An 18,381-nucleotide genomic window follows, 5' to 3' on the forward strand; every position below is an offset into this window, starting at 1 on the left:
GGTAGGGTTAGAACTGACTGTATACAAGGTAGAATTAGCGTTGGAGCAGTTAGAACTAACGTAGTAACTTGGACGAACAATTATGAAAGGAAAAAACATGGGCTGGAGGTAGAGCTAACAAGATGTGGCGTATATTAGACTGCATACAAGCTAGAACTAGTGTTGGAGCAGTTAGAACTAATGTAGCAACTAGGCTGAACACTTGTGAAGGGAAAAAACATGTGCTAGAGGTAGAGCTAATAAAGGATGGGCTAGAACTAGATGTATACAAACTAGAACTATCGTTGGATGGGTTAGAACTAATGTAGCAATTAGGACAAATAGTTATCAAGGAAAAAACGTGGGCTGAAGGTATAGCAAACAAGGGGTGCACTAGAACTGGCTGTATACAAGTTAGAACTAACGTTAGAGTAGTTAGAACTAACATATCAACTAGGGTGAATACTTGTGAAGGGGAAAAAACACATGCTGGAGGTAGAGCTAATAAGGGGGTGGCTTGAACTGGCTGTAAATAAGCTAGAACTACCATTAGATGGGTTTGAACTAACGTAGCAACCAGGACGAACAGTTATAAAGGAAAAAAACACGAGTTTGAGGTAGAGCTAACAAGGGGTGGGCTAGAATAGGCTGTATACAAGCTAGAACTACCGTTAGATGGGTTAGAACTAACGTAGCAAATAGGGCGAACAATTATAAAGGAAAAAACACGGGTTGGAGGTAGAACTAACAAGGGGTGGGTTAGAACTGGCTGTATACAAGCTAGAACTAGCGTTGGAACAGTTAGAACTAACGTAGCAACTAGGGCGAACACTTGTAAAGGAAAAAAATTCTTGCTAGAGGTAGAGCTATCATTAGTTGCTAGAAGGAAAAAACTCTTGCTAGGGGTGGTTAGAACTGGCTGCATACAAGCTAGAACTATCGTTGGCTGGGTTAGAACTAACGTAGCAACTAGGGTGAATATTTGTGAAGGTAAAAAACATGAGTTGGAGGTAGAGCTAACAAGGGGTGGGCTAGAACTAGCTGTATACAAGTTAGAACTACCATTGGATGGTTTAGAACTAACGTAGCAACTAGGAAGAAAAGTTACGAAGGAAAAAAATGCGGACTGGAGGTAGAGCTAACAAGGGATGTGCTAGAACTGGCTGTACACAAGCTAGAACTAGCATTAGAGCAGTTTGAACTAATGTAACAACTAGGGCGAACACTTGTGAAGGAAAAAAATGCATGTTGGAGGTAGAGCTAACAGGAGATGGGCTAGAACTAACTGTATACAAGCTAGAACTACCGCTGGATGGGTTAGAACTAATGTAATAACTAGGATGAACAGTTGTGAAGCGATAAAACGTGGGTTGGAGGTAGAGCTAACAAGGGGTGGGCTAGAACTGGTTCTATACAAGGTAGAATTAGCGTTGGAGCAGTTAGAACTATCTCGAGTGCAACTAGAACTAACACGATAGCAATTAGAAATAACATATCATTAGGTAGAACTATTATCAAATATAACTAACAACAATTTATAAATACATCACTGTATGTGAAAGATAATTTGTAATGCATTGTTTTCTTCCATTACAGCAGCAAAATTGGACAGAACTAACTTCATACGGGGTTGCGGATAAGAAAGATTCTGGATCCTCATTTGTTGCTATCCTCGCTTGAGCGGAAGAGGTCTGATAAAACTTTATCACTATCATTTCTCTTATGCTTTGAGGGTGCGGACTTTTTGCGCATGGGGGATGGAGATCTGGACTTTGATGATCCACTTTGCGAGCTGGTAGGGTTACCTGGATGTGGAGCATTGGTGGTGGGGAGAGCCGTCGAAAAATTAGAACCCCCGATCCCTTGGTTCTGGAGAAAGAGATGTCACTGGTCTCTATCCACAGTCATGGGCCTACCATCCCAGCTAACCTCCTACAACTATTGATTAGAACTAATAGGCTATGCAGGCTGTGGACCTAAGTTAAGGCGAGTGGATCCTTGAGCCCTCTCTAAACCCCTCCTGCATTGGACCTGCGTGACGGTGTAGCCTTCCTTTATATTACTGTCAATTGGAGATGTGTAACGGAACCCAAGCCTCATAGGGATGTTAGATAAATCCCTAACCTTGAGAAGCACTTTATAGTCTTCAAAGTTAGTATTGGTTATAACGTCCCTAGAGCATATAATGCATTCACTAATACCATCGATGAGAGGTTGCAAGAATTCATAATTCTAGAGGTGGTATGGTACATTGAAGAGGAAGATCCATACTAGAAAAGGTTGGGCAACTTTAATAACCTGTGATCTTCCCTCCAACGACAGAATCTTCCCCTAAAGGTGCCCATATCCACTAGGCCAAGCTCTATGGCTTTGGCAAAAAGGGCGTCTGATGGAAACTGCACCATGAAGCTATGGCCTGCCGCATTTTTTATTTGATGTGGCCATGACCTTAGATTGAAGCGATAAGCTAGAATGGCTCTGAGCTCCTTAACGGATGGACGACCTATGTCAAGATTAAAGATGACGAAAACAGAGAGATACCTGATGGTGTTAGCGGTGTTGGGAGAGACGGTAAGTAACCTTGAAGGGGCACAAGCAGTAATACCGTGATAACAATCTTAAGAGAGGTGCCCTGACCCATGGCAATGTACACAGGCGCCATCCTTATCCATCTGTGATGTTAACTAACAAAGATTGAAGACACTGGGTTTTGGAGTTTGTTTGGGAATGAGGGGTTTAGAGTCGCTGATGCTGGTGGAAGAAGTTGATGGGTTTTGAAGGAATGACGGTGACGTGAGTATCGAGGGAAATATTATTGAATTATATTAACTACGAATATATGATGTGAACACTGTTAGGGTGATAGGACATGTCTTGGAAAGGAAAAAATAGCCGGTGTGACTATTGGGGGTAAAGTGATACTTCTTTCTTGTGAAGACACGCTCTAGAGCCAACAAGAAATGAGCTAGAACTAAAATGTTTTACACTAGAACTAACACTTACAAAGTTAGAACTAACGTGAAGCTATAGTTAAGAAGAATCGGGATAGAACAAACGTTGTATTGCTTAGCGCTAACACTTAATCCAAAAGAGCTAACATGAAGTTAGAACTAACAAGAAACAAGATAGAACCAGCAGAAACGAACGTAATACACTTAAACTAACGCTCAATTAAAGCTAACAAAAAAGAGCTAGAACAGTCGCAACTGTAATTAGAACTAACAAGGGCTATTTTAGACCAACAGGACGTTAGAGCTAGCAATACCTCTGATAATGTACATTTTCAATTAAATATACATACATTATTGTATTTTTATAAACATTGAATAATTGTATTTGTATAAACATGCCATTCATCACTATACGCTGACCCATCTGTATGTCTTTGCTCACAACCAGCTAACAATAATTGTGCGAAAACTCTCGCTCGCATAGCTTCAGGGATATCGTCCGGAGGATTAACCCACAATGTCGAGTGACCTTCAATTATTACTTGGATGTAGAGGTAGACGAACACACCACAGTTATAGCTACAACATAGAATGCTATATTAGACACGTTCACTAGAGATAGAACTATAACATGATTTAGACGAAGGAACTAACCGCCCTTTTTGTTGCTCGCATTTGATGGCCTTATATTTAAATACTCTGTATACATTTGGCCTAACAAAATCAACTTTTTTTTCATTAAAATAGTTTATAATTTTAATAATAGGCTCCATCCAAACTTTATGGTCAGCAGAACTGTAGTGGTTGACTACCTTTTCTTTCAGATCAACTTCAACTAGATATCAGTGGTCGTTCCTGACCAACAGGATCAATAGATGCTCTATGCGAATGGCGGTGTATTTTTCAATATATAGCAAAAATAGCTCGTAATGTGATGTGTCGATGGCATAGAGTGAGTGTTGCCAAGAGTAGCACGTAATGTTCAGTATTATGCATGAGGGATGATAGAACTAACATGGAATAAATTAGGACTAACATGTTATAAGCTAGAATTAACACGACGCCAGTTAGAACTAACATGGATATTGGTTGAACTAACATGACATAATTTAGAACTAACATTTACCTTGTTAGGATTAACATAACGCAAACTAGAACTAACATGGCTCATGCGGAACTTACATAGCTAGAACAAGAACTAACATGCATTTTAGCCAAAACTAGCACGATAATTTAGAACTAACATGTACTTACAAGAAAGAACACCGAGACGACTCCAAATTTTTTGTCATATGCCTCTTGCTGGAGCATGTTCAACAATGCTTCTTCCATCTGTAACATCAATGGAACATTAAAATTCAATATATAAACAAGACATTATACATTATTAAGCATATATAATCTAACATTATCATCAAGCCGGCCACCACGAAGTAAATACAACAGCTCTTCTCTGTTCAAAGTGCTATTGGCTTTTTTAATAACATCATATCTCCTGATAATCAGAACTAAAATGGATTAGGAATAACATGTAACGAATTAGCATATAAATAGTCAATTGAACCTTACCTGTGAATCTTTTGGGAGCAAAACTGTTAGACCCTAGAGGGGGCGGGTGATTAGGGTCTTATGCTAATCTAATCCCAATTAAAAGCTAATTAAAATTATGTTGATCAATTTGATCTTGCAAGAAGAAATATGATATGGATATGAACAATAATGATGAATAAAATATACGCTAAGCAAAACACAAACACACGATATGTTTACGAGGTTCGGTCACCACGACCTACGTCCCCGCTCCTCACATTGAGGAGAAATCCACTATCACAATCCGGTTTGGAAGCCGAAACTTCTACACACTCGGTTTACAAGATCACCGAAAACTCTAACACTACACAAACACTATGCAATCACACTTTACACACTAAGTGTAGGAACCTACCCCGTGTCCTCCTCCTCAAGTGCTCGATTACTACCTCTCCTAGGTTCGTCAATCGACGCCACTCCTATTGGATTCGACTCTGTGTCTCGCCTCACACTTCTCTTGGTGTACAAGTATATTACAAGTGATTCTTACAAATAAAAGTTAAATACAATGATTTGTTCTCAAATAACAAGTGAGAAAGCAATGAAGCTCACACTCACTAAATCATACCCCACAACCCAATATATGATGTATGAAATGCTACAAGCTCAAATAGGGTGTGTGTGATAATATGAGTATAAACAATTTCTAACTCAATTAACAAACTAGCAATAAATGATGATATGAAAATCAAAAACAAATTTGCTAGAGAATAGAGTTAGGAAAACTTCTCTATGAACACAAAGAGAGGATGAAGAAGATTGAGGGTGAATCCCTCAATTGGCAACGTAAGCTTCCTCCTTTGTAAACAAACACCAAACCCAAACTTGAGAATAAGCAAACTTTTAAACACTTGAAAACTCTTGTTAAAAACCTCTTAGTTAATTGGAAATAGTTAATGCACATGGGTATTTATAGGCTTGAAGAAACTAGCCCAAAAATCCAACCAAAACCCTTAAAAACATTGAATTAAACAAAGCTGGAAACTAGCCGTTACTGTGCCAACGGCTATATATAAGTCGACTTATCAGGTTACACAAGTCGACTTGACAGAAGAAAAATCAGATGCAGAAAGAGAGTTTATAAGTCGACTTATAGTCGACTTATTACAAGTCGACTTACTTTTAAGAACAAGTCGACTTAACAGAGAAAAAATGCATATTCCAAGCTAGTTCATAAGTCGACTTATCAGACCTTATAAGTCGACTTATGAACATGCACAGACACTGTGCATGTCCAAAATCTGACTTTTGAAGGCTCTTTAAAAATAGTAAACAATTTCTAAAAAATGTAAAATCTTGGGAAAGGTTTATAATCATACATACAAACATGTTGGAAAAAGAATTTTTCAATATGCATTTATCATTTGTGAAAAACACTGTATTCTGCAAAAGCACTAAAAGACGTATATATGAAAAACATGTGATTTTTATTTTTGACGCAAAACAAGTTTTGAAAACTTATGAAATATTTATATAGACATAATAAAAGTTGTTTATGATGTAAATATAGTCCAAAACTTATTTTGCATAAAAACACTTATAGTTACGAAAATCACAAATATATACGTGTGTGTATATTTGAGCTTTATAGAATTAACACACATTATATAAAACCTAAACTACAAACATTATAAACTATATACCCAAGCTTGATGAAGGTCTTCAATGAGCTCAACTTGATACACTTGCGGATGAAGCTTGAACTTGATCTTTAACTATGAATTGCATAAGCTTCACTGACATTCCGCAAACCTCCATTGGATATCATCGTTGAAGCTCTATTCTATCCATCCTTCAACACATTGTTTGTCTAGAATACCTAATAAGAAACATAAACACTAGACAAACAATATTAAGAATTGTTTAGAATACCTAATAAGAAACATAAACACTAGACAAACAATATTAAGAATTGTTTGTAATCATCAAAACAAGATTAGAAGATGTAGGCTCATAACATGAGACCTAACAATCTTCCCCTTTTTGATGATGACAAACAATTTACACAAAGAGTATATAAAATATATAAGATATATAATAAAGCACAATACTCTTAAAAGATACTCACAAACCACTTGTTTCTCCCCCTTTGGCAACATCAAAAATGGGGAAACAAAAGAATAAGAGAGCGAAAGCTCCCCCTATCATAAAGCATAGGTAAGTATATAAAAAAATTTGGAAAGCCTCCCCCTGTATAAGTGCCACATGAAAATATGAATATAAGATAAGCACACACCATACGCTAGCCACCAAAAAATAAGAGATGATATATCAAAGCACATGTAGATAGAAAACCAAACAAACATAAGTGTTTACAACGATTCATATCGTTTAACACAAAAGAAAAAGAACATCCAAACCTACATAATTCAACAAAAGAGATAGTTCATTACAACTAAATTCAAAGTTTTTGACAAAAAGCTAATTTAGAACATAAAGATCATGGCTCGGATGGTCCTGGACCCGGGGGAGGTGATGGGTGCAGCATCATCCTAACAATGTCGTCAAGTCTCTTCTCAATGTGGGACAGATGCGTCTCCTGATGAGTCCTAATCGCATCGAGATCTCTTCTAATGGACTCCTGAGAGCTCCTAATGTCATCCTGAGTGCGCTCAATCTCTTCAAACCTCATCCTAAGATCCACCTGAGTGTCTTCTATTCTCTGTAATCTCCCCTGATCAGCGTCATGATACTCAGCAATACGGGTGTAGAGGTTCTAGATATAGCTAGGTAGGGTAGAGGGAAAATCATCATCTTCAGACTCAGAATGGACAGGATCAACAATAGGCTCAAGATTGGAAGACACATGAAGGCGAGCAAGCTCGGCTTCTAAAGAATGACGGGTGGTAGGAATTTTCATCCGATGAAGAGAAGAAACGTCGAATAGAGGACGGACTTTGACCTTAACTTCATTGGATAACTCAATATCAAAGTGGGTGAAGACACGAGAGAGTATAGCCCCAAAAGGAATGAATGTGCTGGGTTCAGTGGTCATGACATCGAAAATAACATTACCCCATTTAACATATACATTCCCTACAATAGCATAGATAGCTCTAGTAAGCTCTTGGGTGTAGTGACTATAGGTTCCAGTTTTGGGGAAAATGTTGTAGCAAACGATACGACCGATGATTTTGGCCAAGAAGGAGGCATTAGAAGATTCTAAGGGTAGATGAAAGCCTGGTTTGGTCAAGAGTGCTTCTATAGCTGGATCATCGTAAATAACATCCTTTAAGAGGATTTCACCACGAGAAAGACCAAGAATGATAGAAAGATCATCGGCACAAAAAGTGATTTGACGATCCTTAACTATAGAGGAAATGAAGAGATTGTGAGGGTTGGATTTGTTGATTCTCTTGTTCGCATAAAAGAGATGCACCATATGAGGATAATAGGAGATGTCATTGGTACTAGAAAGAAATTGAATCATGTGAACATGATCGAAAATATCTTGAAGCCTAAAATGATTAAAGTCCTTAAAATTAACATATCGTCCGGGAAATGGCTTAAGTTGACAAATAGAACGATATTTAGTAAGGGCTGAAAGATCTCTAAGATAATGTTCATAGGATGCAAAGTTAGAAGAGGGAGGTTGTGGAGCATGTGATGATGAGTGTGGATCCTTCCCACTTCTACGACGTTTGTGGATGTTTTTAGACATAATGGATGAAAACAGAACTGAAATATGAACACAGTCTAAGAACAAACCCAAAACTCAAAACCCTAGATAATGTAATAGGTGAAATTGAACTAAATTAGGGTTGAGGAGCAGGAGATATACCTAGACACGAGATAGAGACCCAAAATGGCGAAGGAGAGCAGTCAAATGGACGGAGCAGAGGATGAGAGGGAAGGGAGAACGGCATGGCGAAGGAGCAGAGGATTAGAGGAACGAAGAAAATGGGGAGATGGCATTTCGGTTCTCTCTAAAGGAAATGGCAATAATGGTGGCGATTAGATCAACTCACTAATGGACGGCCAAGATCAAATCTACTGATGGGTCGGGTTTTCTATGGGTCCGAACCGAACCAAAGCCAGACAGATTCCGTAAGTCGACTGCAATTCGACTTACTATAAGTCGACTTGTAGTCGACTTATGACTAAAAGATTTTCCAGAAAGTTTAAAATAGTTAATTTTTTAATACAAAAAAATGTAATATTCATTTTTATTATATGAAAATCTTTGAATTAAATATTTTAACAATAAATTATCTGCATGATAAAATTTTAAAGAAAAATTTGACAACTTTTCATTTATAAACAAAAATTTAAAACATTTTCAAACACAAACATGGAAACAAAACAAGATTAAACAAAATCAAATTTGTTTTGGCACCCAATCATTGTTGGTGCCGGAAAACTTAGGGACATGACCCCTATCATGTAAATTCAAGGTCTTAGGGTTATGAACCCGTTTGGGTGTATTTTGTGCACCGATACGATCAAAGCAAAAATTGTAAACATAACCCATACGATTGCAATTTGTGCAATGTAGAGGTTTGAATGGTTTACGTTGACCAAAATGAAATGCACGTGGTTCATTTGCAAAAATAGTTTTTTCTTTGTAATTATTTTGCAAACGAGAGTTTCTTTTCCAATCGAAACAAAACATGGTCAAATGACCAAAACGATCACAATAATCACATTTATACGCATGAGCATGTTTATGATTTACACTATGTGTGTGTACATGCGTATGTGATGAAAAAGCTTGATGGGATGCACAATCATTAATAGGTTTGTCAATTTTTGGTGCATTATGACAAAATTGAGCTAAATGGCTTTTAAGACCGCAAATAGAACATTTATGAATTTTGTCATACATATGTGCATAGTGAATAGGTTTCTTGGAAGAATTAACATTGAACTTTGCACATAAGTCCATAAGCCTTTTATTATTAGCAATACAAGTGTTTAGTGTTGAATCTAAGGTAGATATTCGTTTTCTCATTTGATTCAACTCATCATTGTGCAAACAAGCATTACTACTAGAAGTAGAATAAACAAGATTACTCATCATAGATTTCAACTTATCTACTTCTAACATAGCATCACATTTTTCATGAAGCAAACTAGCATTTTTAATTTTTTAATTTTCATTGCATTCTTTAAGAATTATATTTTCATTTGTAATAAAATTAAACTTAGTAGCTAGTGTTTCATGAGTGGATTTCATATTAACATACTTACTCTTTACATCAATATAGCAATTGTGTAATTTTTCAAACTCAAGAGCAAGTTCATCAAAAGTAATAATATCATCGTTATCGCATACCTCACTAGGGTTATCACCTAGTAGTATTGTACATGGAGATGAGGCTTCCTTAGAACTCAAAGCGGGATTTTCCAACGCTTGTTGAATAGCCTCCAATTTCCCTTCATGTGCTTCAATAAGTTTCCATAAAGCGTAAGCACTATCAAAATTAGCAAATTTGTTAGAAAACGATGAGTGAAAAGCATTAATCAAATATTCTAACAAAAGCTTATTCATGTTAAACAATCTTTTATCATTCTCACACCATTTGGATTTTTACAAAATGGGAACAACATAAGCATCCTCAATAATTTTTTATAAATCAAATTGATTAGATTGAACAAAAAGTTTGAATCTAATACGCCATTGAGCATAGGGAAAAATATCCAAACGAGGAGCAATATTAATAGCATATCCTAAGCAAGATGAATCATACATATCCATAAAGATGAAATGTAAGAAGCACAATGTAATCAAAATTAGATTAGCACAAATACAATAACTTGGATCTTTAACTCAAGGCGGTTAGTCCTTAAATCAAAGAGCACCAAGCTCTGATAGCAATTGTTAGACCCTAGAGGGGAGGAGATAGGGTCTTATGCTAATCTAATCCTAATTAAAAGCTAATTAAAATTATGTTGATCAATTTGATCTTGCAAGAAGAAATATGATATGGATATGAACAATAATGATGAATAAAATATACACTAAGCAAAACACAAACACACAATATGTTTACGAGGTTCGGTCACTACGACCTACGTCTCCGCTCATCACCTCGAGGAGATTTCCACTATCACAATCCGGTTTGGAAGCCGGAACTTCTACACACTCGGGTTACAAGATCACCGAAAACTCTCACACTACACAAACACTATGCAATAACACTTTACACACTAAGTGTAGGAACCTACCCCGTGTCCTCCTCCTCAAGTGCTCGATTACTACCTCTCCTAGGTTCGTTAATCGACGCCACTCCTATTGGATTCGACCCTATGTCTCGCCTTACACTTCTCTTGGTGTACAAGTATATTACAAGTGATTCTCACAAATAAAAGTTAAATACAATGATTTGTTCTCAAATAAAAAGTGAGAACGCAATGAAGCTCACACTCACTAAATCACACCCCACAACCAAATATATGATGTATGAAATGCTACAAGCTCAAATAGGGTGTGTGTGATAATATGAGTATAAACAATTTCTAACTCAATTAACAAACTAGCAATAAATGATGATATGAAAATCAAAAACAAATTTGCTAGAGGAATAGAGTTAGGAAAACTTCTCTATGAACACAAAGAGAGGATGAAGAAGATTGAGGGTGAATCCCTCAATTGGCAACGTAAGCTTCCTCCTTTGTAAACAAACACCAAACCCAAACTTGAGAATAAGCAAACTTTTAAACACTTGAAAACTCTTGTTAAAAACCTCTTAGTTAATGGGAAATAGTTAATGCACATGGGTATTTATAGGCTTGAAGAAACCAGCCCAAAAATCCAACCAAAATCCTTAAAAACATTAAAATAAACAAAGCTGGAAACTAGCCGTTACTGTGCCAACGGCTATATATAAGTCGACTTATCAGGTTACACAAGTCGACTTGACAGAAGAAAAATCAGATGCAGAAAGAGAGTTTATAAGTCGACTTATAGTCGACTTATTACAAGTCGACTTACTTTTAAGAACAAGTCGACTTAACAGAGAAAAAATGCATATTCCAAGCTAGTTCATAAGTCGACTTATCAGACCTGATAAGTCGACTTATGAACATACACAGACACTGTGCATGTCCAAAATCTTACTTTTGAAGGCTCTTTAAAAATAGTAAACAATTTCCAAAAAATGTAAAATCTTGGGAAAGGTTTATAATCATACATACAAACATGTTGGAAAAAGAATTTTTCAATTTGCATTTATAATTTGTGAAAAACACTGTATTCTGCAAAAGTACTAAAAGACGTATATATGAAAAACATGTGATTTTTATTTTTGACTCAAAACAAGTTTTGAAAACTTATGGAATATTTATATAAACATAATAAAAGTTGTTTATGATGTAAATATAGTCCAAAATTTATTTTGTATAAAAACACTTATAGTTACGAAAATCACAAATATATATGTGTGTGTATATTTGAGCTTTATAGAATTAACACACTTTATATAAAACCTAAACTACAAACATTATAAACTATATACCCAAGCTTGATGAAGGTCTTCAATGAGCTCAACTTGGTACACTTGCGGATGAAGCTTGAACTTGATCTTTAACTATGAATTGCATAAGCTTCACCGACATTCCGCCAACCTCCATTGGATATCATCGTTGAAGCTCTATTCCATCCATCCTCCAACACATTGTTTGTCTAGAATACCTAATAAGAAACATAAACACTAGACAAACAATATTAAGAATTGTTTGTAATCATCAAAACAAGATTAGAAGATGTAGGCTCATAACATGAGACCTAACAAAAACTTGGTTAGACAATTATTTTCAGCTACGACGGGTCTAGCTGATACTATAGATGGTATCTTAAAATTATGTACAAGAGTACCCTGCTATCTATTATACGTATGCTAAATAATGCAGGGTCAAGAATATCTTTATTTAGCTTGTCCAATAGAACTTCCTCCTCAGCTGTCATTGGCTTCAAACTCAATGTATCCTAAGTGGGATATTGTTTGCCGGTATAAAAATGGGAAACTTTGTCAATTGTATGTACATCATCAAGACTTGCAAGTATATCTATAGTAACTTTTTGCTTTTTCTTTACCTTTCCCTTTCCCTTTGCCTTTCCCTTTCCCTCTGTGTATGGGGTATGACACCATTTAGACCGCTTGCTTGCCCTTCGCAACGTTGGCTTATTCCTCGTTATGGCTGCTACATCTTTCTCTATTTGCACATCACTTGACAGATCTTCTAAGATTTTGTCTACCTGATGTGAAATATTAACAATGGCCTCAACCCTACTATCTACATTCTCACTTTCTCTTCCAACATGCTCCTCTTCCGTATACACAATCTACTCCTCTTTCTATACATTATCCTCAACCCTACTATCTATATTCTCCTCTTCTCTACCAACATGCTCCTCTTCCCTATGTACAATCTCCTCCTCTTTCTGTACAATTTCCTTAACCCTGCTATCTACATTCCCCCCTTCTCCACCAACAAGCTCCTCTTCCTTCTCTGATTTCTCCTCCTTCTCTAGATTCTCCACTTCCATATCTATATTTTCCTCATCCTTATCTATATTATCCTTAACCTTATTATCTACAATAACCTCTTCTCTATCTATATTCTCCTCATCTTTATTCTCAAGGGATTCCACTTCACCATTCTTCTGGGGGCCGACATCCTCCCCTTCTTCCCCTTCTATTATAGCTTCCCCCTCAGCTATATTCCCAACATAATCTCCTTCTTCCATTCAACCAACATCCTCCACAACTTTGCCTTCCATTGTGGTGACCTCCAAATCAACTTCACATCCATGAACAACAACATCATCAACAGGCTTCTCAGCATCATCCTCAGCCATCTTATGTTCAGCTTCTTGCATGATGAGGTCTTCCTTATGTAATCTACTTGATTTGGATGGTTGTTCCTCCTCATCAAGCGGTGGCTTTGGTTTTATTTTTTTATAATTTTCTGTTTGATATTTGCCTTCAGCACCACCGGGTCTATGACCTCATCATGTCTTCCAAGTTCTTCAATTATTCTATTTAGCCTATTGATCTCAATCATAAATTTACAGAACTTCTCCAAAAGGTAAGTTGTTGCTCAATGAGTAGATCCTTCACCTCCTCTGCATCTTTAAAAACAATGTTAATATGTTTTAAAATGATCTGAAATTATTAAGAGATTATATTATAATAAAATAGGATTAGCCATACATGGATATTGTTTACATTTAGCTATAGATAATTTTCAAAAAAACTAGGCACCTGAAATTTAAATTTTGTAAAAAACAACCTCAAAATTATAAAATTTTAAAAAACTCCCTAAAAAGTTAAAAACCACAAAAAATCCTAAAATTTTAAAGCTTATAACTAGTACACATCAATTTTGAAAATTATCAGGAGACCGTCAAAATTTTAAATTTTGCAACAAAACAAGCCAAAGTTTCAATAATTACAAAAATCATCCTCAAAATTTTAGAGTTCTAACAAATAGCTTGACATTTGAAAACTTACCACTAACATATGAAACATAAAAATTACTAGCACCCAACTTAAAATTTAAAATTAAAAAAAATGCTCTCCAAGTTTTAAAAATTACAAAACACATCCTCAAAAGTCAAAAATCACAAAAATGTAAAATTTCAAATCTTAGCAAAGAAAAGAGTAATTGTTTGATATTCTTTCATGAAGATATATAAATTTAACTTTCAATATAATGTTTACTATCTCTTTTTAGAATATAAAAGTAATCTAAGTTGATGCTGGTAAATACTAATAATAACAACAGATCAAAAACATCCAGTTAAGGAATAAAAATTTGGAAAATATATGATAGGTTAAAAATTAATGTCATTGTATAAATTAAAGTAACTATATATAATTTTATAAATTAATTGGAGCAGCAAAAATACAAGAACACCATTAATTGATTGAAGATTAAAACACATAAAACTAATAAAAGACTATAATATAATAGCTTAATATTAATTGTTTTAATTTATAAACATTGATCACTGATGTTACTAATATTTATAGGGTAAAAGTAAAAATGTTTATATATGGATAAATTAACTATCAGAAAGTTCAGAAACATCGTTTAAAAAATCAAGATGTTTCCATTTCAAATGAAAAAAAATGAAGGAAATAAACTCAAAATTTAAAAACATCTATGAATCACTTTAATTAATATTAACATAAAGCATATGTATCAAAAAGTACCGACTGAGTTACCCTTGAAGAACATATTGAACAACTTTATCCAAATCAAAGAAATATTCTTCATGAAAGATACAAGAAAAATTAGTATGTCATGACTCTGTGTAAGCAATAAAATTATAAAATCACCCTTTTTCTTTTCCTATATAGTATCATGACGCTACATGTGACTTTATTTGGGAATATGACTAATAACGAAGGATCAAATCTTGAAAACACGATCAAAGATAATGATATAATACCACAATTAGATTTTAAGATCTCTAAATAGGAAGAAAACATATTTCATTACTAAAATTCTTACTAAATGCCACCTTATATATTTTCCAAATTTGTAGAGAATATATACAGTTGTCGTAAATTGCGTCAATAATATATATCAACTAAAAGATACAACTTACTAAAAAAAGAACAATAAGTAAACCAAAAAAACTTCTATATAACACAATAAAGAGAAAGTATTATATTTTTAATCTAATATGCAGGGCTAATTCAGAGCAAGTTGCCAAGACTAAAACATCTTTATTAAGGCTATTTATAAATGCAACATAAATTCAAATTACTAATATATGCAACAATCACAACATTCAAAAGAGGTATGGTCTTAGAAAACCTACTCTAACATTCATACAATTAAGCCTAATAATAGTTTAACAATATATAGACATGTCATTGCATCTTTAAGGGAAAAATAACTACCATTTACAATATCGTTGAGCCATAGTTCTATGGTTATAAAAGCTACAACAAGAAGGTATATAGAGATATTAATAATGAGTGTTCAAATGTTAAATATTATAGAATCACTGATAACACAGTACCAAGGTTAAGTAATATCCCTTCTTTATGAAATAAACATACAAAATTAAATATTAACATTATAATCTAAAGCATATTGACAATGAAAAATATAGGTATTTAGTTTAAATCCCAGTGGGAAATGATATGGATAGAATAAAAGTAACATTATTGACGCAACATAAAATCTTATTCGATGCACAACATAAGAATCATTGCCGAGAAAAAATAGGTAACCCTTAAGCTTATTTATGTAATAAATTAAAAACACAAAAAATTTCATATATATTAAATTATCATTTGTTCTATATTGAAATAGAAAACAATTTCAAAGTCCATATTTTTAGAAATTTGTATTAAAAATTGGAAATACATTCAACTTTTTTATGAAATTAGATGAGAAACCAAAAGATGAATGAGCCTAAGAAAAGATAACAACATGAGAAATTTAGCTCCAACTTGATGTCACAATTAATGTACACGATAAAGACACTACTTTAGAATTGCCCCGAAAAAAGATAAAGATGAGAAATGATTGATCTTGGCTCAACAAAAAAAGAATAAAAAGAAATAGAAAGAAACAAAAGACATTGTTTTCTAAATTATTATAGAATATTTTTTTGAGTAGAATTAGGAATCTTTAGAAGGTATTTTTATAAACATTTTAGTTATTTTTATATGCTTATGTATATGCTTTTATCATATAAAAGTGTACTAGAATAATCATTAATCTTTAGTCTATTATATTTTTTATAAACTCATTTCTATCATTTTAGCCCACTTTAAATCAATCATCTTGGCTTAATAGCTTTATTATTTGTCTTACTTTTATAATACTATTTTTCAAGTTATTTTATTTTTACAGCGCTATACTTTCTCAGGTTAAGCTTGGTTTCATATTAGTCTAAGTAACATGAAAATTTAGATTGGCTTCGTATTACATTTGCTTCCTGACAACTCAATTATCAACATGCAAATTTAAATTTGGTGTAGCATATTTAAACAAACATTAAAAATAAATAAATAACCACAATGTTAAAGTTTAGAGATATAAGTGAGCAAAAATTATCAAAGTATAACTGAGGAATAAATTTTAGTAAGAAAATAAATCAAAAATAATTATCACGATATTTAACCACGTGCATTGCACGTGTATAAAATCTTGTCTTATAAAATGCGGGACTAAACTCACATATGAATATCCATTTGTAATCAATTTTAATCTAAAAGCTATGACTATTAGGTATTGGCCTAAGTCTTAATTTAGTTCTATCACTTTTTCTAACCGCATCGATGTTATACTATAACCCCAACATGAACTTTTAATTAAAACAAATTTTTCTTAAATTTTACAAACTATACTAAATTTCATTGGGCTATTGGAAACACTCATAAACGACAATAATAGATAAACTAAAAAAGTTTTAACAGCCACTTTTCAATTTATCTGCCTATTCTTACTCGAAAGCCAAATATAGAAGTTATACATGTTTAAAATATCTGTCATCAGTTAAATGAGATAAATGCAGAATATTTTTTTATGATTTACATAACACACATCTAATCTCGAGTTTTGTGCATAAAATCTAATTTTTGAATCCATGTTTTACTTGAGTAATGTGTCTCTGTCACGCACGAATGACCCCCTCTACTTTTAAAACTATACTAATCCCTACAGAACTATTGAAAATCTCGAAGATTATGTCAACAATTGAGAATGAACTCGTTACTCCTTTCATAGAATGGTTATATTGGGTGTGTTGGCAACTTAGAAAGTAACCAAGTTTAGTTTTGATCCAGTTTCGCATGGGCTTGATTAGACTAAATTAGTTTCTATGTGTACTAGTTTGGCGAAAATGAGCCAAAGAAAAACTAGTTTAGTTTAAAAGTTTATTTGTTGCCAAACTAGGGCTAAATACTTGGACCAAATTTATTTCACTTAACACCCACTTTATTCGTTTGCTAAACATGGCCTTATTGCGCTACCAGATAGAATAGGACACAACAGTAACTCTAACATACTGCTCCCGCTTATAGTAAATATTTGAATGTTTGTTATGCTTGTCTTCTTCTTCTTCTCAAAATAAAATTGCTAAATCTTGCAAAAATGTGTTCCTCCACGTCAATATCACAGCGATTTTAATTCTAAGCGAATATCACGACCTAGTAGCTAGTTTCTTTGAGAATAATAGAACCAAAAGAATAAGAAATGGCTCCGATGAGTAAAACCCATTAAACTATTACATATTTCTATACTCCAACATATTTATAAGCTAAATGCTTGGATTTGCACTCAAATTGAAAACAATTGAAGCAAAGAATAAATAAGCTTGAGGGCACAACTCACTAGCTTTAATTAGAGAGGGTCCAAGTAGATGAGCCAAAACATCTAACCAGAATCATCATCTGGTCCACATAATCTATGACAACCTAAGAAAATTTGCACCCCCAAAGTTCAACAGAATTGTTTAATTAATGATTCATCAAATCAAGTACATAAACAGGTCAGGTTGTTTACAGAGGGAGTCAAAGAGAGTTTCTCAACTAGAAGAATCCAAACCCATTAATAATGATTTGCATATAATATGCACTTCATAGAAATAACAAAATTAAGTTTGTTGCCTTGGCTTCACCAAGACAATATTATAAAATTCTGTGAAGTGATGGACACTTTCATGTAAGTACAAAGGAATAGTTATGCTTAAACCCCTGAACTAATTTCTGAGATTCTTTTGTCCTCGTGCCTTTTCTCCATTTGTTTTAAGTTAGGTCCATGAATCAATTATCATCACTTTAATATCTGTAGGATCTCCTTGCTTGAATGTATTAGACTGAGAGTATCCTAAGCAGAGAGAGAGGGTGAATCATTCACTCAAGGGCGTAAAAGAAAGGAAGAAATTAAGTTA

The 18,381-nt window shown here is 34.1% G+C and overlaps 1 protein-coding gene across 1 annotated transcript; it reads right to left on the reverse strand.

Moving 5' to 3' along the window:
• LOC109847037 (reticulocyte-binding protein 2 homolog a-like) lies at positions 12,448-13,209 on the reverse strand. Its single transcript, XM_020416282.1, has 2 exons — positions 12,823-13,209; positions 12,448-12,717 (listed from the first exon to the last, which is right to left on the reverse strand). Exons 1-2 carry the CDS (start codon positions 13,207-13,209, stop codon positions 12,448-12,450), a joined length of 657 nt encoding a protein of 218 aa, XP_020271871.1.

The sequence above is a fragment of the Asparagus officinalis genome, chromosome 7 (genome assembly GCF_001876935.1).
Source record: "Asparagus officinalis chromosome 7, Aspof.V1, whole genome shotgun sequence".
Lineage (NCBI taxonomy): Eukaryota > Viridiplantae > Streptophyta > Magnoliopsida > Asparagales > Asparagaceae > Asparagus > Asparagus officinalis.

Coding starts and splice junctions, on each gene's coding strand:
- LOC109847037 (XM_020416282.1), bottom strand. CDS start 13,209: ATGGAAGAAGGAGATTATGTTGGGAATATAGCTGAGGGGGAAGCTATA. Junction 12,718..12,822: donor ATAGTAGGGTTGAGGATAAT/GTATAGAAAGAG, acceptor ATTTCACATCAG/GTAGACAAAATCTTAGAAGA.